Here is a 25,825-nt window from a genome sequence, read left to right as displayed (position 1 = left end):
TGGTCAAGTTCGAGTTGCTTCACGGGCAGTTGCGAAGGCTGCCGAGTCAAAAGTCTGTCGAGCACGCTACAACTCTATCGAAACCCCGATGGCCTTTGAGCAACGGAAGCGCAAACGGCGCGAACGTGCCCTCTCGTCCACAGTGTGCTCGTACTCACGATTAGAATAAAAAAATCTAACGAAAATGCTCTAAAAATGTATAAGGAATGTGTAAACAATTTATTAAATGTTTAAATAAAAATGAAAGAACATTTTGTGCTTTTAAAGGGATGTATTATTATTTACCTTAGGTGACATGAAAACGAAAATTAAGATCCGCAGCGATACACAATTTTCGCGAGAAACGCCTGAACCACTTAACGTCCTTTAAAAAAATTGGAGGACGCTTCAGCTTCGCTTTAAGAGTGGCTTGACTGCAACACAGAACGTGGGAAAGCCAGCTTACAAAGACCAAGCTTACACCGATTCCCTTAAAGGCGGCATCACTTGTAAACAGAAATGCATTGCTGGGAAGTCGCTTTCCCAGGGGCAATATAAGAGATCTTATATTAAAATGTGAAGTCCCTAGCACTTTTTTTATTATTTTATTATTTGTTTGCTATTGCCCCGACGCGCACGCGTGTCCAAAACGCATTAGGTAGGTTAAGTCTCAATTTGACCATCAAGTAAAAGACAGCGCCAGAATATGCACAGGACCAAACGACGAGTAACAGGACAGACACAGGGCGCACTAACAACTGAAGGTTTATCCACAAAAAGCACAGAATATGTATACCGGCTGAACATGAATAAACACAAAAAGGAAACTGTCACTTGCATCACATGGCCAAGCCTACTGCGCGCGAAATGCGGTTCTTGTAAGGAATTTGTCATCCTTACCCGAGAGTATGACGGAGGGCATGCTAACACAAGACTCATCCAGCTTTTTTATCTCCAGGGCTTCAACAATCTCCCTTGTTAGTGTGTCCGCCGATTTGAACATGATGCTAGTATTTTCCATTAATGCAGCGCAGCCGCATTAAAGGTGATGATGAAGAACCAACTAGCCTAAAAATACGTCCTTACCCAATTTGACCTGTCGTGGATGCGAGCGCCATCTGGATATCATTTTCGCAAGTAAACTACCCGAGCGCGCAGCTGTAGGTATGGTAGAAATGCTGGAAAAGAGGGTTGTGTTTCAGTTTCCTCGTAACAGAATGATGTTTTATGATACATTAAAATTACAATCCGAAGCCACCTTGTCTGTAGTTTGTGCTTAAGTCGTACTTTACCATTTTTCTGACGGATTTAACTGCGAGAAATTCAATTTTTGTTCACGAAAAGCTCGCACCACATGGAGGGCCTGCGCGTTCGGGGTGGTTGGGGATGATTTTCTCCGCCACGGACGCCGACATCGCACGCCGACGCCGGATTTTCTGCGACACGGGGCCTTTAACGAGAGCAGCATTCCGGGCAAGTTGGTAGTGCATTACTAAATTATTATTGCGCAACAAAAGGACATGGACGGCAGAGAAGAACACACACACTAAGCGCAAACTTTCAACTAAATTTATTGTGCCACTGAATCAGTTTATATGTGTGAAGCAGTATAGAGTGCGCATGCGCCTACATGAACTAAAGGTATTGCGTATTCATGTAACATAGTTACGAGTCAAGTGATGCCGCCTCCATCATCGGTGCCTTTGTATGGACGCAAGTTTTGAGAAGCAAACTCGACGTTTGTCCTTGGCTGGGTATCCCAAGCTCATGTAGGTGTCTGTCGCGGAACGCATTTTACGAGAAGCGCGACCCAGCACGCCGAAACCTATTGCCGATGTATCTCGCGGCGAACGGCCCAAAATATGTGTTGTACCCTACATGCACGGGATATCCCATAACTTGAAAAAGATGGCCCAAATGGCAAATGCAAGAGTTGTTTTTCTCTGGTCCCAACAAGCTCGGCAAGCTTTGCAAGTTGACGAATCCAAATGCCGCCCCCCCCCCCCCCCCCCCGATAAGTGCACTAAGCATCACCGAAAAATGTTCGTCGAGTGTGTTCACCGCGTGGTGTACAATCTCCCGCTTTCATGTGGGAAGCAATACATTGAGAAAACTGGGCGTTGCCTCAATGATCGGCTCCGCGAACACCGCAATAACGTAAAAAATGGCACCCGATGGTTCTTGGCGATTCATTGTCGCGATCACGGCTGCAAACCTATCGAGGACGAGTGCACGATTGTGTCCCGTGGTAGGACGCAGCTTATCCGTGAAATAAGTGAAGCGCAGATGATTGCAAAATTCGGTGATAAGTGTGTTAGTTTCCCTTCACTGCCTCTCACAGAAAAAGAACTAAGTTTCTTGGAGGCGGCATCACTTGACTCGTAACTATGTTACACGAACAGCAATACTTTTAGTTCATGTAGGCGCATGCGCAGTCTATACTGCTTCACACATATAAACTGATCCAGTGGCACAATAAATTTAGTTGAAAGCTTGCGCTTAGTGTGTGTGTTCTTCTCTGCCGTCCATGCCCTTTTGTTGCGCAATAATACTTTAGTAACGGGGCCCTTAACGCTATCGCGTTGAAAGTGCTGGGTAGCAGCGCCACAACTCCTTTTTGTCGCTACCGTTGAGGCGTTTAGAAGGCCATCCACTGGAAGGCCTTCCATGTGTGCCCGTGTGAAACAGGTATTAGACGCTTCGCCACATGTTCTGTGTGTGCTCCTGTCACAAAAGTGCGCATAATAAACGTGCGCGCCGTGCCAGCAACGGAACAAGTCGGCCCCGCGGCAGCGTCGACAGAGGGAGAGAGCGCACACGCCACAGACCCCTGAAACTTCGTAAAGTAGCGACTCTTTCAACATCCGCGTTCACTCCTCCTGGTTTCTCCTCTCTTTCGCGATCTCTCCTCGACCGTGGCGCCCCCTACTAAGATTGAGCGTAGCAGATGACCTATCGCAGAATGAATGCACACATAGCAAAGCGGTGCACTTTAAGCGTCCGCGTTGGCTTTATAGCTCCGAGTAACTTCGTGTACAGCATATCATTTACATACGGAGGATTATGCAAATTCATTGGCGGCAGCTTTTTTTTCCTGTTTTGATAACGAGCGCTAACGCCGTACCATAACGACTCCGAATGTATCGCGTGCGCTACAATTAGGTACGCAACATTTGTCAAGCGCGTGTCGCAAGATCTTGTTGCGTATGCTTGTAAATGACACGAGTGACATCGAATGCCAATATGCTAGCCTCCAGCTAGACCTCAGTAAACTAAAAAATCCGCCCCGCCCTTGCCATGTGAAATCGCGGCGCGTATCAGCTATGACGCACAAAGGCTGGCAGAGGGCACGAACGCACCAGCCTAAGTGCCCCACAGCAATTGCGTGTCGGAGACATAGTGGCCGTACAAACTAGTAGTTGAACGAACGAGCAAGCGAACGACTCAACGAAACTGCGAACGAGCAAACGAACAACTAAACGAACGACGACTAAATTAGCCAGTGAACGAGCACGCGACCGTACGTTTTCTTCGCGGGTGCTTCAGCGCCGCATCTGGACCTTCACACACTCATGCGAATTAGCACGTGTGTCTCAAAGGCCTATGATGCGGTCGTTCGGCAACAAACGCATCTCGTAACTTGGTTTCGGGAGAGCACGCACGCTTCTCATCGGTGCCTTTGTATCGCAAATCCACCGGGCAACCGCCAACGACGAACACAAACAAAAGAAGCAAACCAAGCTATTCGCCCTAAAGATGGCTAGTAAGTAACCACAAAATGCAGAGAGTTGCTGTCCTAAGATGAGTTTTCCCGCTCGAGCCTCAAATTTTGTGAAAAAGGGCTGTGCTGAATCTTAAAATTTTCGTAATCACGTTTTATCACACAGCCTCGTGTGCCCGCAAATTCAAGCATGTTGGCGTACAACAAGTGCCCCAAATAGGTGCTTATATAAACAAAGTACACGACGCGTAGGAATCGTGCGTGCACAAAAACGGCAACATGCTCGGGGGCCCGCAACAAGTTGCGCAAGCCTGACTCGCAGCTTAGCTCGCATGTGGAGGATCTGAAGTTCTCCCTCGCAATTCGATGAAACCATGTCTTCTTAACCGGACGGTATCGAGAAGAGCTTCATGTCTTTGCTGAAACTATTTTGGCATCCGAAGGCGCAGCACGTCATGAAAATGCCGTGAAGCGACGTCGCACTTGCCACAAAACTTGCCAAAACAACACGGAAGCGCAACGGCGCCAACATGCGCTGGCGTGAGAGGAGAGAGGGCGCGCGCGGAAACACCCTCTCAGACAAGGCGAACAGAGCGAGAGAGGGAGGGCGACAGCCCGCGCGTGCGCAAACGAATGAGTCGCCACACTCCTCGAAGATGTTTCAGCGGCCGCGGTAGAAAACGGGAGAAATGACTACAAGATTCCCAGGCTTTGTTCATGGTATGGAAGCACGACTCCGTCAGGAAGTTCGAGAAACGCCGGGGAAGGCGATAAAAGCGCCGTGCAGAAATCAGAACGGGGCATCAGAGCGCGCCGGTCAAGAGATGACGTGAAGACGTGACGTGTCTGCGGAAGAAGGGGATTCCCCGGCAAGCTAGTGGACGAGTTCATCGAGCGTCTGCATTTCCGGAATAAGTTCCTTCTTCGAGATTTGCCTCGAGCTACACCGGGATCATCCGGCTCAAGACCAGCACGGGTAAATACGAGTGGACACTGCGCTCGTATTCAATCTGTACTGTACGTGTTGAACTCTTTGTGCTTGTTATATTTTCCAGCGTTTTGTTAACACCCATCCGAATCGCATTGTGATGTGTCTGGCCGAACTGTGCACGTGTGTATGTAACTGCCTTGTTTGAAGTATATACTTTGTTGTGTTTTGACAACTTTTGGCTCTGACTCGCTCTTTGGAGTACAACCGGCGACCAGAAGGCCTCTTATTAATTGTCGGTGCTTTCGTGAGGTTATGTTCGGAAGCCGATAAGTCGGCTTTGGAATTTGGCCCGGCGTTGCCGCCTCATTCACGGGGTGTGTGACCGCGCCCCAAGGTAAGGTATCATCCAGATACAAACCGAGGTATTTTACACTTGAGACTGGGTTTAGCGCTGGGCATGAACAAACATGGCATGTACTATCGTGCAGAAAAAGAGGTTCAGATGCCGTAATTGCCTTATATGGACTATTAAAGCATAACAAGCTTGTTTTAGATATATTTATGTATGTTCGTTTCCAGGCAAACCAATGAAGGAGACTCGTGCCGATGGGCAGGCGGCGATAGTGCTTATGACATGGACACTTTCAATGCTGTGGAACACGGTGTAGTTATTTCCTTCCTCCACCTTGCGGGCTTTTGCAGCAGAACTGACTGGTCGCGTCAGGCCAAACTGCAGAGCTGCAAGTAATTTTTATGTTTTAGTTACATATTTTGAAGCCCTACTAAAATGTACCTGTTCTCTTATAAGTAATGTTTAAACATGATAATTCCTTTACATGTACCTCAAAAGGTCAACGGCAGTTTCTGTGGCTACGTTTCTCTCTGTTAAACCTGGTTGTCTGTTCCGGGAAAATACTAGGGAGGGGGCCTACTAGAGGCGCTTTTTCAACCAATTCTCACGCATCCTTGCGCCTTTATTCACTAAATCAGACGTAGAGTTTAAGTGGAAAACGATCGAAGCATTTGAACAACTGAAACATCACCTGCAGTCGTCAGTGCTTGTACTTGCACACTTCAGAAAAGACGCTCGTATCTACACTCGCATGTAACGTAGTCGCTAGCACCACCAAAGAAAATACGGGCTTGAGAGGGCTTAGGCTAGCCGGTCGCAGTCGAAAGCGGCAGAAATGGAAAAACAATGCCTTTCTATCATGGGGCGCATGACAAAATTGCGGCATTACCTATACGGCAGTTCATTCACCCTCATAAGCGACCTTGCGTTGATTGGCAAATATAAACCACCCTTCAAGCCGTCTCGCTCGGTGATGTAGTTCTAAGCTTAACGAATATATCATAATCATCATTTATTGTCCCTTAAGGACCCCTTTCAGTGTATTACATAGGAACAGGGGAAGGCATCAACGCACAATATGGTCATTATTATACAGTGATTCAGCTATACAATGGTATAAGTGACTTATACTGTCCATACGGATTTTAGTTACTCATACAATGGTAACCAATCATAATCTCACAATCTCTACTGATGCCTGAAACCCTACTCAACACGGCTTTGGGACTCTATTACTGCGCAACTGGTAACGGCCATTCATAAATTTAGTGCAGAGTTTGAACGAATCCAGACAAATTGATGTTCCATATCAATTATTTCGCCAAAGCCTTTGACAAGGTGCCTCGTAACAAACTTATTTTCAAATTAAGACAGACTGGTGTGCCGCCACCGCTCGTTGCCTGGATTGCTGCTTAACTTTAACACAGAACGCAGTTTGTGGAGATTGGCGGTTCTGGTGCATCGCCTCTCGCTGTAATTTCCGGGCTGCCTAAGGAAGTGTGCTTGAACCCCTGCTTTCCCTGATTTATGTTGATGCTTTAGCTTCGATTATTCGAATGAGATTCACTGCATGCTTAGACGTATTCAAGCTCTTAGACTGGGAAGGCTTAGGAGTGAGGATTAGCGGCAAATATATCAGCAACCTTCGGTTTGCAGATGAGATTGTCCTATTCAGCAACAATGGGGATGAATTACAGAAAATGATTGAGGACTTTAACCGCAAAAGTGTAACCGTGGGTTGGAAGATTAACATGCAGAAGACAAATGTAATGTTAAATAGCCTGGAAAGGGAACGAGAATTCATGATTGCCAGTCAGCCTCTACAGCCTGTAAAGGAGTACGTTTATCTAGGTCAATTACTCACAGGGAACCTTGATCACGAGAAAGAAATTTACAGAAGAATAAAACTGGGTTCGAGTGCATACGGCAGGCATTGCCAAATCCTGACTGGGAGCTTACCACTGTCATTGAAAAGAAAAGTGGACAATCATTGCATTCTACCGGCGCTAACATATGGGGCAGAAACTAGGAGTTTAATAAAGAAGCTCGAGAACAGGTTAAGGACCACACAAAGAGCGATGGAACGAAAAAATGTCGCAGTTTCGCCCGAAAGGCGAAGCATCAATTGCGATAGCAAATTATTAGAGAGCTATTCGGAGTAGGGATAGTAGTTTATCGGTGGCATAAACTTGGAGACATTCGCTTACTAACTGAATTAACAAGCGTGGTGTAAGCGCACACAAGTAAACATGGATAGATCACACTCAATGCCCGCAAACGACTGTCAAAACGCTGGCAGCAAGCGCAGCCGCCGCAGTGAGCGAAGGTTCGTGCGGTCTATCGCTTCAACGGAAACTTAGCGGCGAATGCACAGTGCATACAAAGGTCAGAGCCGTGTGGAAATCGCTTTTAAGAGACGGTGCGGGCGACCGCCACAGCTGGGCAAAGTACGAACGCAGTTGCTGGCAGAGTAGAAGCTGCCCCCCCCCTCTCTCCCGCACTGCCTTCCCGCTTTCTTGCTTTCGCATAGGTAGATTGAGTGGCCAGTTCTCCTTGCACCCGGTTGCAAGATAAGCATTTGGTGGCGCAGCACAGCGTCACCCCGCCTCCCTCCCTCCCATACCCCCCCCCCCCCCGGGCTTACGCGCGACAAAGGTCGCGTTTGCTTTCCGCCGTGCGTTCGCTCTCCGTGATAGCGCGCTTCCCCCGCGCGCTTTCAGTAGCGCATCGGGCGCGCGGCGATGATTTTATCGCCCTTGGACTTTATACGGAACCTCACGGCGACGGCGATGGCTATGGCAGAAATCCGGTTGAAGTGTCCATATAAGTGCTATCGCAATAAATTGTTGGGCCTAACATTAAGAGATAGGAAGAGAGCGGTGTGGATCAGAGAGCAAACGAGGATAGCCGTTATTCTAGTTGACATTAAGCGGGAAAAATGGAGCTGGACAGGCCATGTAACGCGTAGCATGGATAACCGGTGGACCATTACAGTTACACAATGGATACCAAGAGAAGGGAAGCGCAGTTGAGGACGGCAAAAAAAAAAAAACTAGGTGGGGTGATGAAGTTAAGAAATTTGCAGGCGCAAGTTGGAATCAGCTAGCGCAAGATCACAGGGAGAGGACTTCGTCCTGCAGTGGACATAAATATAGGCTGAATATGATGATGATGATGATGAATAATGAAACTGTCAAAATCGTTCATTTTTTTATGGAGATTGCATGATATGTACTCTAGTATCTTCCGTTTCCGAACAGCTAAATCTCGGCCATGCTCTCCTGAGTGTCGTTTCGTGGAGTAGGAAATACGGCATGGGAACAAAAGTCCAGAAGACCGTTCTCTTGCGAATAACTTTATAGAAATATTCGTTTTATTTCAACTACTTTATTATTGATATTTTAGTGAAATAAGTGAGAACGTACAAACATCTAGGTGGAAGGAAAATGGAACGACCACATAGAACACATTAAATAATCAGCTGTACGCAAACTTCGTTTTCTTTATCCTAAACTTAGGGGTGCAATTAGCAGCTGCAAATTATTAGCCTGTAATACACTCATGAGATAAAAATTCGGATTTGCCGCTATCATTTGGGAGCCCCATGGAAAAAGGATGTAGCGTATTTAGAAAAAGTACAGAGACGTCCAGTACGCTTCTTGTATAGCAAATACAAGGAAACCCATTCTCCATCTTTATTAATGACAACCACGTCTCCATATCCGTAGGATCCCCGGTCCATCCATACTCAACTAGCTAATTAGAGGCAAACTAGACATTTCTCCGACCCCATATGTACTGTTTTTAGAAACACGCAGAACTCATCATCAACCACGTTCATATTGTTACGCAAACAAAGGATGAAGCATTGGAGACTATTTACACAGTAAATAATTCTTGCAGCCAGCTGCCGACCGGTCGGATTTCCAAAGGGGTCACTGAGCTTCTCCTTGAAAGCAACTCAGCTAGAGATCTCGTCCTCGTATGTCCGGAACCAAACGAGGTGTTCCGCCCAAGTAGAATAGCACATTCGCAAGCATAATGGTAGGGCCTCAGCTGTTGTTTTGGCTAACACGTTCATACATGCCGAGCCAGCCCTCAACGTCGACATTATCTTGGCGTAAGAATATGCCAGTATCGCGGGGATTGGTAACCGTGACGAACGTTGTTGTCGAGGTCGCCGGAGTAGAAGCAGACGAGGTGTCGTCACCGGGAGCCATGGCGGAAAGCAGGACGGCGCGGCCGCTTCGTAGCTCCGTGGCGAGGCCGGGGAACGGCACTGTCCACCAAAATGTTACGCGAACGAAGGATTAAGCACTGGAGACTATTTCCAAAGTATATATACACAAGATAGCTACAACGCTTGCCAGTTCAGCTGACAGCTCGATAGCAAGGAGCAGGTCGTCCACAAGAAACACGCAGTGTGCAGCGCGGCCGCGCCGTATCTTAACGCCTTACTTCGGTCAGTACACGTAGGTGGGCGAGTTCGTTTAACAAGATGATGATATAAGTGCGCTTAAAAGACGTTGACGGTACACCTTTACCTATCGTTCACGTCGTTTAAGCGCATTCAAATCATTCCCATACATGGCTGGTGCTAACGCCTATAAGTGTTCATTTTTTCCGAAAACTATCGCCGGAAAGCCTTACCAGTGAGCGCGATACCATCTGATGGCTTCGAAAGGCACATACATCTGAGAGAAGGTATTTCATATATTCTGTAAACTTTACTTTATGTTACATCTAATAATATTTGCCTGCCGTTGAATTGAGTTCGATTATTATACCTTCTGCATTCCCTTCCTAGTCCTAAAGCTGGTTCTGCAGTGTTGTGTAAAAAAAGAAAAAGTTGCAGTTTCACTTGAAAGGTGAAGCATCAATTGCGGTAGCAAATTTGAAGAGAGCTATACGGAGTAATGATAGCAGCTTTATCAGCTGTATAAACTTGGACATGCAGCAGCACCGGCAACACGCAGAACTGTTGTCGACGCCGTCGGCGTTTTGCCCGCGTTTGCTCAAAATGCGTGCGGCGTTGGTGACTGTTGCCGGAGCCTCTGATATAAATAGGCACTTGGTGCCGCAGCTAAACGTCGCCTCCCTTCCCTCCCCCTCCCCCTCCCCCCCCACGGCCTTTCGTGCGTCGGAAGAAGGCACGTTTGCTCTACATATATGGTGATTGTAGAGGAGGAAAGAGACGCCCTACTTCCTGCAAGACCCTTAAGGGAGCACAGAGCTGGCGCTGAGCCGTGCTCCCTCAAGGGCTGCAGAAGATAGCGCCAACCTTTCCCTTTCCCTCAAGAACCACTTATCATATCACAGAGCAGAACGCGCGTTTCTTCTCCGCCGTGCGTTCACTCCCCGTGAAAGCGCGCGTCCCTCGAACCCTTTCACTCGCACAAACAGCGTTCGGCGCGCGGCGACGATTTCATCTCCATTGACGTCATACGGAACCTCACGGCGACGGTGACGGCGACGGCGACGCCGACGGCAGAAATCTGCTTTTGAGTGTCCATATAATTGATATCTCAATAAAAAGTCTTAATGTCTAGAAATGTAAAGTCATCGTGATTCACGATGCCTGCCCTACGGACATATGCCGCCACAAGCTGGGCTTGTGATTACTTTTGATTGATTACTTTTTTCTTCTAAAGTCTAGCTGCGGTGAAAATATTTTTATAATGTTATTCAAATACGTTTGCTTTTTGCGTTGTGTCTCCGTGCACGGAAGTACCTCATTGAAATTGCAATGCTTACCTGGAAAGCGCATATACCTTTCCTTCACTTTTTGTGGGCTCCGCGCCTGTGAAACCAGTTGTTCGTGAACCCACCACTGTTCCTCTGTACAATTCCATGTTATATTTCTGTATTTGTGGTCGAACAATATTTGTCTCATCACTATACAACCCTGGTGCCTGAATTTGGAGAGCATGCAGCTTGTCAAGTCTATCCTAAAGGTGAAGTTTTCAGCATGTTTTCTTTAAGAGAGATGACATGAAATATCACGTGCTACATTTCTGACTCTCTCTTCGGACATTTCCAATTGAGCAAACAGTTGAAGCTGCTGACATTGTGCTATTTATAGTAATAATTATTTGACATTGTTTAAAGCTTCTCCTCTGGTAAAAGTGTTGTGTTAAGTTTCCCTTATTCCCAGTTTAAAGAGAACTTACGAAACATTCAGAGACCCCATGGAACAGCTACAATACAATGGTCTGTGCAAAATAGAGGCTTCATCGCGTAGTTGTAAATGTGAGATCAGAGAGTTGTCGAAATATACACACGATCAAGTGAAGCATGAGAGACGCCTTGAAACCGCAGTCAAGAAGAAGGCGTGTACGCTCCCATATAAATTAGATTGTGGTCATCTGTGAATTGCTGAAGCAGAGCAGCACTTGCATCATAGCAGTTCATTAGGTACGAGTGATTTCTAGAATTACAATGGTGAAGTCTCCCAACACTATCATATTTCGGTCAGTGTTTAGAAGCCGAGGAAAATAGAGGAAGAAAGCCCTCCTTTTGAGGGAGCACAGACGCAAATAAACTCTCAATTACGGGTACGAAAAGAGAGGTTCTGCTCCGTCGACTGCTGCTCACAGCGCGGCCGCGCCGTATGTTCAAAGCGATCTGCGATGGGGACAAGGTGGGTGCGCTGAGTGCCGGTATCTTCATATGCGCTGTGATTTCGTCGTTGAAGCGAGACGAGAGACAGCGCGAAGGTCAATTCACCTGCTGGCGCGCTTTCTCACTCCGGCATTTTCACAGCGAGTTTCCACGGTCATCAAGCGAGATGTGTGCATGTGCGACACTGTGCTTGTCTTTTTAGTTAGTAAGCGAATATTTACAACTTTATACGGCCAATTAAACTACTATCCTTGCTTCGTATAGCTTTCTACTAACTTGCTATCGCAATCGATGCTTAGCCTTTCGGACGAAACTGCGACTTTTTGACGCTGGCCGTCCGGTTTTTTCCGCCGGTCAAAGTTCGCCGCTTTGACGAACAATATTCGCTCCATGAGCACTGGTCTTTAGTGAGAATAGTAAACAAAGGTTCATAAATTATAGTTTCAGCGAAGAGTGGAATAAATTCAGGAATCACAGGAGACCACGATATATTAGAAAAATTTAAGTCACTCATACGAAAAAGACGGGGATTAGGAAATTGCGTTAAATAGGATTAGCTACGCGATTCAATTTATTAACGAAGACAGAAGAACATCTTGACGGACGGCAAAAGACAAAAAAGATTAATTTACAATTGCGCGATTAGGCGCGCGCCCAGAAAGATTCCAGCTGTGAATTGATGTGAATAAGGCGACTTGCGAAAGGCTTTTAATGCCTGTCAGTACACCACTTTCAGCACGTGTAGTATGGTTACAACAATGAATTGCGAAACATGGTCAAAATGTTGTGAATGATACGGTAAAGTTTTCGCTAAGGCGTCAGTCGCTATGCCCGCAGGCGGTGTGGGTGACAGCCACTATGCCATACGCTGTGCTCCTGATCCTGCTGCTGCGCGGTGTCACCCTGGACGGATCCTTGGATGGTATCAAGTACTACCTGTATCCGCAGTGGGACAAGCTGCTCTCGAGTGACGTGAGTTGCTCCCCAGGCAGCACATTACATGGGCCGCCCTTGGCTCCGTAATGGCAGTGCTGGCAAGTCCACTGTAAGAGACATCCAGCGCTGGCCCTGCCTTGCCGGTGAATGCCCGTTAGTGGCTAGGCCGGGCGACGCAACTGGCTATCCCGGGCCTGCTTTGCCGCTAGAGGGCCGTCATTGGCTGTACCTCTCTAAACATTGGTTAACAACGTCTGTTCAAAGCTATAGGCATAGCCACATTGTTTATCAGTTCTGATAGACCCGTAAATATCGGCCTGTCAAACAGAACGGCATTTCAATATTACTTTTCACGCAGCATTCGCTGGCCAATCGCGATTATATATATGTTATACAGCACGCAATATGTATTTGAATTTTCCACCGCTCACGCCAACTGCAACGAGATCACTCTGGTATTTTTTTCTTACTAAATTATTATGTATGTTCTGCATTTTTTTCGTTTTATTACAAAGGCTGTTAACGTTCGCGTAATTGTATTTATTGTGTTGAATCATTCAATCGGAGATTGTTTACAAGTGGCACAAGGGCACTCCATTATACAACGCAGCAATGCGTGCTTGCCATGTGCATCCTCGATAGGCGCAATAACAAATTCAAGGGGGTATGTAATTAAAAAGCATTGACGCTTACATGTGCGTCGTTTAAATAGTGTTACGGATAGTGAATTTCAAAATACTGCATAACTTTATCGTGAAATCATCTGTACCACTTCCCAGTAATGCCGTTGCTAGCTAACTTCTGTAGCTGCTGTAAATTTTATTGCTAGTACAATACAAGTATTTTGAATAACTGCTTCCTATATTATTTTTCTGCATAAAGAGCATATCGAACCGTGTAGTAGTGTCTCATGCGGCCAGTTTCATTATAATCTTAGGTGCCTTTCCGGGAAAGCTCTGTCGTGCGTGTTTTTTTTTTTTATGCGAAATGAGGTTTTCAGACCAACTGGCACAGTAGGCTTCGCAGAAAGAACCGGCGAAAAAAAAAAAAAAGAAGTGGCGCCATATTGAAGAAGTTGTTTCTGCTGGGTTATTGGTGCATATTTTTTAAAACAAAAAAACGGCACATAGAAGGGACAAGAATGTGAGACAAGCCCAACGCTAACTTACAACGAAATGCTTATTTTGCACGACGCCAAATATATCTACACTGAAGAGAAAGGGCAAGGCAGAGAACAGAGACAACGCCACAACAGATAGACGGGGGTGGGAGCTCGGGGGGGAGTGAAGAGGAAAGGTTTGGTCAGACGACCAAGACGTCTACACAAGGTGCTGTCCATTGGAAGGGAACAGAAAATTAAGAAAAATAAAAAATAACAACAGGAATGTTCGTGACCCGCCGCGCCATTCCGAACCTTGGCGGATGGCTGAAAGAGTGAGTTACCGACCTACTAATGAGAACGAAGAGCGAGGCTAAGATTAAGGAGAATACAGGAATACAGAATGAAAAAAAAAAGAAAATGAACGCTACTGGATAAAAATTTAAGCTACTGAATATAATTAAGTTCTGATTAAAATGTGAAACAAGCACAAAGAAAAAAAACTACTAAAATATATATACATTTTTCAAGGAGGTGATCTGTTTTTGTGAGAGCAACACAGATTTGAATAATTTGTTCGCTGGCGTTTGCATCTTATATCAGCTAATCAATAAACCTATCGTTGTTTTGACTTTGCAAAGAGGCATACATAAGCCTCCTTATTAAATTCACACTACCACTTACACCCTCAACGGCACACCACTGGTTACGTCTTCCTCTTGTAGATATCTCGGTACACACATCACACACAACATTTTGGAATATGTATGTTGAGTTTTCAATTTACCCTGTCCAACCGCATGTTTGGTTTCTTGCTCCGAAGTTTTCTTCGTGGGAAGCTTTTATTTTATAAATCCATGGTAGGGGTCAATCTTCGAGTACACCAGTTCTCTCTGGAATCCAGCAACAGCAATACATTATCGCAAGCTTTCGAAAGTATCCAAACCTTGCCGTCAGTGTTTTGTTACATACAATTACTCACGTGTAGCCAGTGCGTCTTCTGCAAAATCATCGCTTGGTTTACCTTGTCGCCGTATGCGATTTCGCTTGAGTTTGTTTATTACGATTTATTTTATTACTCCCGCTGCTTAAAGGCCTTTTTTTTGTACCTCCCGCCTACGTTTCTTCTACCAGCGACCGCGTTTGAAGCTTTGTTGCTTATGAAAACAAAAAAAAAAACTGCCCGCTTTTTTTATGTAAAGACTTCGAGCTTTGACACTATACTAACATAACTAAGTAAATTAATATGGCGAACTTCAACAAGATGCTTGTACTCGCTTTTTGGGTATCACTTATATCTTATGCGCCGCGTAAGGTATTGTCGCGAGGTTTCTTAGATACTGCTGTCACTGCTTTCTCTCTATTCATTTTTTTCCGAAGGGGGAGGTTGTATTATTTAACTAGAAGCAAGAAATGAATGGGCGCATGTTAGCAACTGATGCTGTGCGCCGGACTACCCCTTTGCGCAAACGTTGTCTTGCTCTACCGTTCTCCTGGGATAATGAGCGCGAAAAAGAAATAACGATTAAAACATTCATTGATCACGGAATTATTCTACAGGTCCATTTGTCATGTTTTACATTTCAGCTATAATATATAATAAAATCAGCACAAGTGCTGCTGCTGGTTCAGGCCACAGCAGATTCTGCAAAAAGAAAAATGAATAAATCAAAGAAAAAAAAAACGTGCGCGTGTCGTTCTATCTGGCGAAAAGTAACGTCAAAATACCACGCGTGCGTTTCACTCTCACCACTTTTTCCCTCCGCCCCCTCGCTTTGCAGTGTCGAAGGTGTGCACTTCAATGCGTTTTCAATGCGTTTATGTTTTCAATGCGCACAGCCGAGCCTGCACTGCTACTTAGAACCGGATTGGTGCACAAAGAAGCGTGAATGATGCCCTGTAAAATTTGTTGCTCCCTGCGCGGACCTCGCCCGCTGCCAGAAAACGTGGTGACTCTCGGTCTCTCGGAGGCCGAGGGACCCGTACACATTCTGCTTCTGCCTGTGAGCTGTCGTTGCCCACATTGCTTGCACCATGTTTTGCTTGCGAAGCATGCATCAACTTGTCCAGCAACGTGTTCAGTACCAGAGGTTTGACCTTCGCCACTACAAGCTTGGTTCCACACTGCTATCGGGTGAAACATGAACAACTAGCCAAACGTCGGGAAACTGCATTTACTGCAAAATACACTCAATTACCGCACGGTAAGTACAATTGTCTTATTTTTAGTCTCAAGTATATTGTTTCAACTAAGTGCGTTTCCTAATACGTGCATTTTTCTTTTTTTACAGAGATAATGTACGGCCAATTTTTACTACGTGCGTAGACAGTGCTGCACCGCTTCAGCGTCAGCTGAAAAGCACTGTCTGTTCGAAAACATGCAGCACGGCTGGTACACTCAAGAAGACCAAAGTTGGATTGTCGTAACTCCTTACTCAGGAAGTACATTCGGCGAGCTGACTGGTTTTCAGAACTTTCTGCAAAACTATAATCTGTAGCATGCTTAGGTGTTTACCATGAAATCATGCACCATTTTTTGCTACTTCTGTTCTAGAAGCTCACGCATCGCCAAAGGCCTAAGTACAGCTACCCATAAGCACTTACGAGAACTCTTGTGATGAAGGCATAATTCATCATAATTGGCTAGTTAAATAAAAATCGCATATTTTGATCCAGCGGCATTTCCTACGTAATTTTTGCGTATTTCTGCTTCCTTTTTTCAGCTTCATCAACTTGTTTGAATGAAGGAATCATATCTGTGGCATGTTGCCTTCAATATAATGAACGCCATCATGGGGCCATGCAGTTTAACTGCCGTACAGCCTGCATGGGAAGAAAAGCGAGGTACTGTTTAACGTGCGGCTATGCAGAGTGGGAACAGGTGATACGCATTTAGTTTCTCACTTTTGTGCCTCTTGCTTATATTATGCTCTGTTGGAGGTGTTGGGATAATATACGTTTATGTATTGTATGCAGATGGTGCCTGAGAGACGCAGAGATCGACATCAATCAAGCGCAATACTTCATAAGAATGTGGCTGCCAGGAGGCGTCGACTGTGCTAATAGCAGAAGGCGGCGTTACGCCGAAGCAGCTCAACCCGTTCAACAACTTCCATGTGCCCCTTTTGCGAGCCCAGCCTCAACCACCCGTAGCGTCATAAACAAAGCTTTCGTTGGTGGCCCACAAGATTGGGGATACGAGCGACCTGCTGTATCTACCTATTTTAAGACCAATAAAGAAATTATGTATCATTATTTGGTGATTTTATAGTAGATCATGGCATGTTGAATTGAGCTACCATGCAATGTTTGCGCAATTTAAAATCCTAGGAAACAACGGCATCGCCCGCATACATCACAATCTGCCAATATGACCATGCCAGTGGGTAATGCGGGACAATAAATTGACTAAAAGTGGCAGAGCCGGCTATTGACCCGCGCTGCCAGTAGGCAAGGTGGGACATAGAATGGCAATGAACGGCAGAGCCGGCCTGTATTGCCTGTATCTGCCTGTATTGGCGATGCCAGATGATGTCCGAAATAGGCCCTTTAGTGGCATGCCCGCACTAGGCCATTCCTAACGCGGGTTGCGCTACCGGTTTCGGGCCTATATTTGTGGCGATGTTTGCCGTGATATTGACGTGCCGGGGCCAGCCTGGTTGTGCTGCCTGGGTTGCTTCCTTCTGCTTACAGCGAAGGCACATTTTCCATCAGCGACTTGGGATCATTACTTACTCTATTCCATTGTGAACCCCCGATGAAGTTTATTGCCGCAAATGAACGCTGCATATTGCTAACTACAGATAAGTAAAATGACAAATAAATGACAAACAGTGTATAAGCAAGGCTGTATTAACTTTGCCATACCAGCCAGTGCGACCGCCGCGATTTTGAAGTATGATGAGTGGTCACGCGGCCAGTGACATTAAAGACATGGCTTACGTTGTTTTTTTCTCCATAAATATATGCATGAAAAAATTAATAAACTAGGGCTGTACCGCGGGCCTCATAAGGACCGCGTATTACCCGTTAGGTTTCACCGGAAAATTGCGTAACAAAACAAACACAATATCTGACTGGCCAACCGAAAACAGCTACTATCTCTTCCCGCACCCAGCAGATGGCGTTATTCAATTTCCAATGGGTAGAGCAGTTGAACAAAGCGTCTGACTTCGGATCCGTCCGGCAAACGCAGTGAACAGACGCGGACCTTTCCATCACGTCCGTTATGTAGTTCCCGCATTCTTGCCATCACCCAAACTTGCCGAGGACGTTTTCTGTCGCCGATGAGAACTATATTTCCTTCCTTCAGCAAGTCGGAGCGTTTCGGTTGGTTAATAGCAAAGTTTCTCAATTCACCTAGGTATTCTTTCTGCCAGCGATCCCAAATAGTTTTCAGGTCTTCTTATCGTTTTTTTCAACAGTCTGTTCAGCTGGCCTTCGCTGTTATATCTACCGATACTTTGTAAGGTGGTAGAGGTGCAATTTTTCCACCTACTAGGAAACATGCTGGCCAAAGTGGGTAAGGCTTATCCACGTCATTATAGACAAAGGTTAAAGGACGTGAATTCAGCACGGCCTCTACTTCGGTTGAAAGCGTATTTAGCTCAGTATAGCTCGCGAGTCTTCTTCCGAGCATTTTTCGCAAGCAGTTTTTCACAGAGTGTAGAAACCTCCACACCAAGGAGTGCTTGGGCACAGAAACTTCCACTGAATTTCTGAAGCTGCGAAAAATGAGATTATGTCTGGGTTTATAATAGTTTTCCAAAACTCCCCCAATATTTTGGACGACTTCACAAAACTGCTGGCATTGTCACTTGCATATTCCTCTTCGTGAAATAAATATCCTGAAAGCAAATAGGAACTTTTCGGCAATCATGTCTTCGACCAACTCAAAATGTATGGCCTGAGTGAAAGCGCAAGTAAATAGTGCAATATAAGCACCTTGACCACTTTCCTTGACGTATAATGGCCCTGCAAACCTGTCTTCTGGTAAAGGAGGTGTCTCTTGAGGTACTGGCTTCGCTTGCAGCCGCTGACATACCAGGAATCGGCGTATGGCTTTCTTGACTAGTTGTCTGGCCTGTGGAATCCGAAATTGTTCACGGTCAGAGCATCTCGTACGCTGCCATGGAGAACCTTGATATGGGCTTGTTGGATAGAATGAGAAGTTCGTCCATGTGCTTGGATTTCTGAAGCAGGAGAGCTGTCGTTTTGTAGCTATTCTAGGCGCACCGAAAATTATGTTGCAACGTGGCCATCAAAAGAAGAGGACTTGAAATGGCCCCAAATGGCACTGTGGTCATCCTCCAGGTTTCTTGTTCTGGTAAAGGTTGGTTTGTCCGAGGAGGCTTTGTATACCAGACGAATCTTGTTGAGTCTCTATCCTCCTCATGGAGGCCGATTTGAAAGAAGGCCTTTTCGACACTTGCTGTCATAGCGATTTTGTATCGCCGGAAACTCAAAAGTAGGGCGGCTACGTCTGGGCTTAGGCTCGGCCCGGATTCCACATTTTTGTTCAATGATATCACTCCACGTTCATGCTAGGATGCGTCGAAAACGATGTGAATCTTTATTGTAGTCCGGTCTTCTTTGACCACCGCTCGATGTGGCATGTAGTTAATTCGAAATTTGCTCGTGGAACTTAAATAGGAAACTCTTTCTGCTGATCCTTCTTTCACATATCTATGAATGGTTTTGTCGTACCTTTCCAATACGCTGCAGTCCTTGTTGAGTTTGCGCATCATATTGCCAAGACGTTTCGTGGTCACAGAGAAATTGTCTGCCAATTAAGTCCACCATTTTCTTCCAAGGAAGTCGAACTTGATAACCACCGTCCCTTTTAGTTATATTTTTCTCAACCTCATGTAGCGTCAGTTCACTATCAAGCAGGCTCTCTTCAGCAGCTCTGACACCTGCGCTTTCCAGGTCTCAAAATCGCGAGAGAACCTCCGAGACAGTGTCCTCTTCTACGCAGGTTCGGAGCACAATGGCGCTGGAACAGTGAACAATGTTGCCTGGGAAAGGAAGTGGCCCTTTCCCAGTCCATCCTAATTTAGTGCTGTACATCTTTTAGATCCTTCCATTTCTTCCACATGGTTTTCACGTCCCCAGTCACAAGTTGCCAGTAGTAGTCTGAACCTATAAGTATAGCTACAGAATTTCCGTTATCTCCACCTAAAGAGAGGGCTCGTGTATCCAATCCAGTTTCTTCCATCTTCTTTATAACTTTTTCATCTGGAATGGGAATGTGCTCGCTACAGATGTCCTCCACTTCTAAAGCTTCGATTTCAATAGGTTTATCTGTCTTTTCTGGGAAGACGATTACGCGAACTCTTCTCATTGTGTTCTGAGTATTCCGTCCTCCGAAAACTCCTCCATTCACTGTTTCCTCTTGTAGAAACTGACAGCCGAGTGTGCGTAATGCATCTATGGTAATAAAGCTGCGCTGGCTTCCACCGTCGAAGAGTATCCTGTAATGCTTTGAAGTTGCCGTGCCTGCCACTCTCGATGTCAAGCACTGCAATAATGTAACCGGGCTCGCTTGTTGAGAAAGAATGTTAACTGCTGTCGCAGAAGCTTCATGCTCTTCCTTCTTGAAGTCAGGGTTACACATCAAAGAGACGTGACGTCGAAAACATCGATCACATATTCGTCTTCCTCTACAGTTCCTTGCCATATGACCTTGTTTTAGACATCGAAAACATCGTTCGGTCTTGGTGAGAATGTGCTTTTTGTATGTCAGGTTCACTTCTTTGTTGTCGCGAACTTCAGCTCTATGCCAAGGTGATTTGCGAAACAGGCACAGGTTAGGCTTCTCCAACACATTTTGTAGAGCCGCTGTTGATGACACGTTGCGATGCTGTACAGTTCGCGATGTCTCTCTATTTTTCTGGACGACTTCTGTCGTTTTCGCAGACGTATATGTTGTCACAGCTTCTCAGAACTGAAGTTGATGATGGAAGTACTCCAGAAGACTTTGGCTGCTTTCGTCATCCGGTGCTCTGAGTGAACTTCCGCTTCATTCGTTGATACCGCTGTGGACGCTGTCGTCGGGTTGTAAAGGTCATGAAATTTAAGTACTACGCCTGACGGTAAGACTCGTAAAAGAATCTCCCGTAACATGGAACAAGTACGTTGAAGGGCTCGTCCCAAGAGCTTTGAGGCTCCTTACATGCACCTGTACTTGGTCATAGAGATCTCGAAGTGGCGTGATGACGACGAGATAGGTCTCAAATTTAAAGGCTTCGAGTGTGCTCTTGAACGATTATACTTTCATCTCCGGAGCGTTTCTCGACAATATCTATGGCGTTCTGATAGGACTCTTCAGTTCCCTGGAGTACAGATATGACCGAAGCGTCTGCTTCACTGAATAGTAAAAACCAGTCAAAAGACGAAGGACAGAGAAGAGACGTGGCACACACAACGACTGGACTAAAAACTGTCAGTTTTTAGTCCAGTTGTTTTTAGTCCAGCAACATCACAGGCCAGCGTTCTAATGACCAGATTGACGCACTCTACTTGCAGATAGCGAAAACAGATGAGAGCATTCTAAACGAGACGCCTGACGATCTATTTGAGAGTGAGACGTTAGACGCGAGCAAATATGGAGACAATGTTGTTACAATGACATCAAAACTTCGTTTCGAGCTTCAAAACAGCCTTACGTCCCAAGCTTCGTGCCAGACGGGCAGCCCAGCTTCAGTCAGCGTCAAGTCTAGACTCCTGCAGTTGGAACTGATGAAATTCGACGGTAACCGAAAACAATGGCACCGTTTTTGGACACAGTTTTCGACGGCAGTGCACATTAACGAAGAGCTCAGCACTGCTGACAACTTCAGTTACCTGAGCACCCTACTCAGTGGAACAGTAGAGTAGCTATCTGGGTCAGTTGGTACATACTGAATAGTAAAATCCAGTCAAAGGACGAAGGACAGAGAAGAGACGTGGCACACACAACGACTGGACTAAAAACTGTCAGTTTTTAGTCCAGTCGTTGTGTGTGCCACGTCTCTTCTCTGTCCTTCGTCCTTTGACTGGATTTTACTATTCAGTATGTACCAACTGACCCAGATAGCTACTCTACTGTTCCACTGAGTAGGGTGCTCAGGTAACTGAAGTTGTCAGCAGTGCTGAGCTCTTCGTTAATGTGCACTGCCGTCGAAAACTGTGTCCAAAAACGGTGCCATTGTTTTCGGTTACCGTCGAATTTCATCAGTTCCAACTGCAGGAGTCTAGACTTGACGCTGACTGAAGCTGGGCTGCCCGTCTGGCACGAAGCTTGGGACGTAAGGCTGTTTTGAAGCTCGAAACGAAGTTTTGATGTCATTGTAACAACATTGTCTCCATATTTGCTCGCGTCTAACGTCTCACTCTCAAATAGATCGTCAGGCGTCTCGTTTAGAATGCTCTCATCTGTTTTCGCTATCTGCAAGTAGAGTGCGTCAATCTGGTCATTAGAACGCTGGCCTGTGATGTTGCTGGCTCTTGCTGTTCTCCTAGAATGTCTTCCGCTTCTTTGAGGATGTCGTGCAATTGCGAGCGTAGGCACTTGCGTCGACGGAGTAGCCGTTGTAGTTGGCAGCCGAGTAGTTGGCAGCCGAGTAGTTGGCAGCCGGGAACTCTTCGCCGAATGCACAGGTATCGCAGCACGATACCGTGAATCGGTGAGGTTGACGTCGTTCAGAAGATCCCGGGGAGTTTCGGCACCATCTGAGTGGACCTCAAGGTCCCCCAGCTACCACGCTGTCGTGATGAAACAGAGACGGCACATCTTAAGCGCGTACTCTTCTTTTAATGGATTATGAAAAGAATGGCTTCATACCCTCGAGTGAGCGGAGCTCGTGATGCGCAAAACGATGATGATGATGAACGGTCGTCTGCTAGACGTATGAAAGAATAATTCCAACACTATCCAGTTGCTGAGTTGTACCAGGGTAGTGGTAACAAAATTTAATGAAGTTCGTATTCTATAACTTGCGCGTAAGTCGAACGCTAATCTGAACACAACTGCGGTGAGTTCAGGACATAAATTTATAGTGTTACGCTGCGCGGCGGAGCCTAAGGTGAGCTGATTGAAGAACTGCGCGTGGGGTAGAAAATGCTTGAGTGCCTGCCATCTCGTCTCTGTGCACCCTAGATCACCTTGTAAACAAGCCCATCTCATGTTCAACAACTTTTGTGGAGGGTGCTGGGTAATTGCTCTGCACAACCTTCTTGTACGCACCCTCCGACGAAGTCGGTGCTTGGTCGCACAACCACCTGAACGCCATGAACGAACCGCAAGCAGCTGGCGGCAGCCATGACACAAGCATGCAAGATGATAGTGAGTGCCCAAGGCAAGTCATCTGTGGGATCCCTCAGAAAGAACCGTGCACCTTTTCGGGTAAAGCTCTTGAGGACGTCGACGACTAGCTAGCTGACAGTATTGTCAACGGGTAAGCGGTCACAATGGGTGGAACTCTAGTGCGCGACTTGCTAACGTCGTTTTCTTTCTTACCGGAACCGCCCTTCTCTGGTTTGATAACAACGAGAACACGATGACTACGTGGGGGCGGTTCGTTGAGGAAATCAAGTGCCGCTTCGGGGACTTACTTTCAAAAAGAAAAAAAGGCTGAACATACGCTTTCGCGAAGAGCACAGTTTCCCGGGGAAGCATGCACAACTTACATTGAAGAAGTATTGAAACTGTGCAGAATTGTGAACACAGGCATGTCGGATGAAGATAAGGTTGGACATCTCTTGAAGGGCATCGCTGAAGATGTCTACAATTTATTTTATTTCATAGGAAGACCTGCGTACTCCTGATCTAAAACGCCACTGTCGTGCTTTTGAGGCGCGGAAGACGCAACGAGTATTGCTGAAGATTGGTAGACTTAACAATGTGACCACGGTCGCAAGCGTGGAGATTCGCACCTTTCACGACATCGCCGTGTTAGTACGTCAACTGGTTAAATAAGAACTGGCACACTTTCAAGCACAAGGTGGAGGAAGAGTCGCACGACAGGAATACCAGCAATCCACACTTGACGCAAGATGTCCTGAACAGCCGGTACTTTGGCAACTGCAAACTGAAAGCGACAATCGGCCCTTGCTTGATGATCGCGTCCGCGTCGACCCGGTGGAGTTCCGGCATCCTTCGCGTAACTTCGAATGCCGTCAGGCCGCACAACCCCAACGCCTTTCTCCCCGATGCAGCCAACCTCAGACCCCATTTTATGACAAGCCTGTGCACCACAAGCCATCTATTTGCTTTAGCTGCGGAATCCATGGACACACCGCCAAGTATTGTCGCAGACGGCATCAGCAAGTTTCGGTCATCCCCGATTATCAGTCTGGAGTGCACTACCGTGCGCCGTGGCAGACCGCTGCGCCTCTTCGACGACGTCCGCGTGAACGTGTATCCCGGCGTGAGTTTCCAGCTTCCGACCGCAGTCTTACTTCCCCTCCGACCGACTTTTGCCGCTCACTTTCACCACCATCCCAGCTGGGAAACTAGCTGGTGCGACCGATGGAGGTGAGGTGGCGGGACGGTCACGTAGTCCACCGCCTGTCGCTTGTATGTGTCTGCGTTGATGGTTTAAGTACTGATGTCTTTGTGGGTACCGCTCTTATAGTTTCAGTAATGAGTGTTTTGTTTAAAAATCGTCTTGCACACAAGGTTATGTTCGCGTGGGACCGAAATACTCTATTTCGTGGAGTTGGGGGCGAAACCTTGTGGCCCGTTGGTGTTTTCTCTGCTATAGTGAGTGCTGGTGGGTAAGATTTTCCAACTGAATTTATTGCTTTGGAACACACGACTCACAACATCATCCTTGAGATTGCCTTTCTTGGTGAATGCAGTGCATTGCTAAATTGCGGGGCTGGCGAAATTTCCCTTCGAAGTCACGTGACAACACCATTACCAGAAGTATCTGACGTGGACAAGCAGGAAGTATTTTCCGTGTCCCATGCTGTCCCATTACCGGCTCAGAGTGCGGCGTTTGCTCCAATGACTTCTACGCATGGCCTTCCGCATCGCTGTCATGGTTTAATTGAGTAATACTCCTAATTAACACATTTAGAAACGCGTCGGAGGCTCTAAACTTCACGTGTGAGCGGCCATCTGACAATTGCATTCGTTTTTTGGATTTGAAGCTCATGTTAATAAACACGCATGTGTGTTGGGAATACCAGCCAAGGTTGAAGAAGCAGCTAATACCGTACCCGCGGGGTTGCTCAGTGGGTATGGTGTTGGGCTGCTGAGCACGAGGTCGCGGGATCGAATCCCAGCCACGGCGGTCGCATTTCGATGGGGGCGAAATGCGAAAACACCTGTGTACTTAGATTTAAGTGCCCGTTAAAGAACCCAAGTGGTCCAAATTTCCGGAGTCCGCCACTACGGTGTGCCTAATAATCAGATCGTGGTTTTGGCACATAAAACCCCATTCTTAACCTTTAACATTAGCTAATACCGTAGGACAATGCCCACTCTAAATTAGTAAAGAAAGGAGTTGCAATGACGTGTCTAAAGGAAGGTTTAAATAAATGTTGCATTCACAAAGTAGAAAGCAGCTTTAACGACCAGGTTAAAAGGCTGTGTCCTGCCGGTTTCCCGTTTTTTTAGTTTCTAGTGTCTGCGATAAGCTTCTTCAAAAGATTAAACATGTAAGATAGGCATTTACCTAAGAAAAACCAATTGGCAGGAGGAGGGTACACGTAATCCCATACCGGCACAGGGTGTCCCACAACCTCAAGTAGGTTGCGCAGAGTCACAATGTTAATCTTGTGGCCAAGATATGCCCGATCGTGACCAAAGCACAACCTGACCCATGCTTTAAGAAACATGTAGCGCAATACGCGCGTTGCACTAGAAATGTTGTCTATGAAATCCCGCTAAGCTGCAAGCGGGTATATATTGTGCAAACGGGGCGTTGTTACAATGAAAGGACGTGAGAGCACAACTGGGCCATTAATAACAATGCGGGAGGTCATTTGGCTGAACATTGTAAACGTCACAAATGCCATTCGAACCTTTATGACCACAAGTTTCTGGCGCGCTCCGGAGATTGACTAGAAAGGGAGATATTAGAAGCTTTTGATATTGCGAGGGCATGTGCATTAGCTGCCCGTCAGTGGCACTTGCCGACAAAGAGATTGCCTTTTTGATGCGATAGGGAGTTCGTGACGTCACGGTGGTGTCTAGCT

At 46.3% G+C, this 25,825-nt stretch overlaps 1 protein-coding gene across 1 annotated transcript in view; it reads left to right on the top strand.

Moving 5' to 3' along the window:
* LOC119444271 (sodium-dependent serotonin transporter) overlaps nucleotides 1–25,825 on the top strand; it is a 444,718-nt gene that overhangs the window by 147,546 nt on the left and 271,347 nt on the right. Inside the window, exon 2 of the mRNA XM_037708695.2 lies at nucleotides 12,442–12,576. Coding sequence (XP_037564623.2) covers nucleotides 12,463–12,576 — 114 coding nt within the window. The 5' untranslated portion in view covers nucleotides 12,442–12,462. The remainder of the gene's footprint in view (nucleotides 1–12,441; nucleotides 12,577–25,825) is intronic.

Source organism: Dermacentor silvarum, chromosome 3, assembly GCF_013339745.2.
Source record: "Dermacentor silvarum isolate Dsil-2018 chromosome 3, BIME_Dsil_1.4, whole genome shotgun sequence".
Taxonomy (NCBI): Eukaryota; Metazoa; Arthropoda; class Arachnida; order Ixodida; family Ixodidae; genus Dermacentor; species Dermacentor silvarum.
The sequence above is the reverse complement of the archived record's forward strand: the minus strand, read 5'-3'. Positions and strand labels throughout refer to the sequence as shown.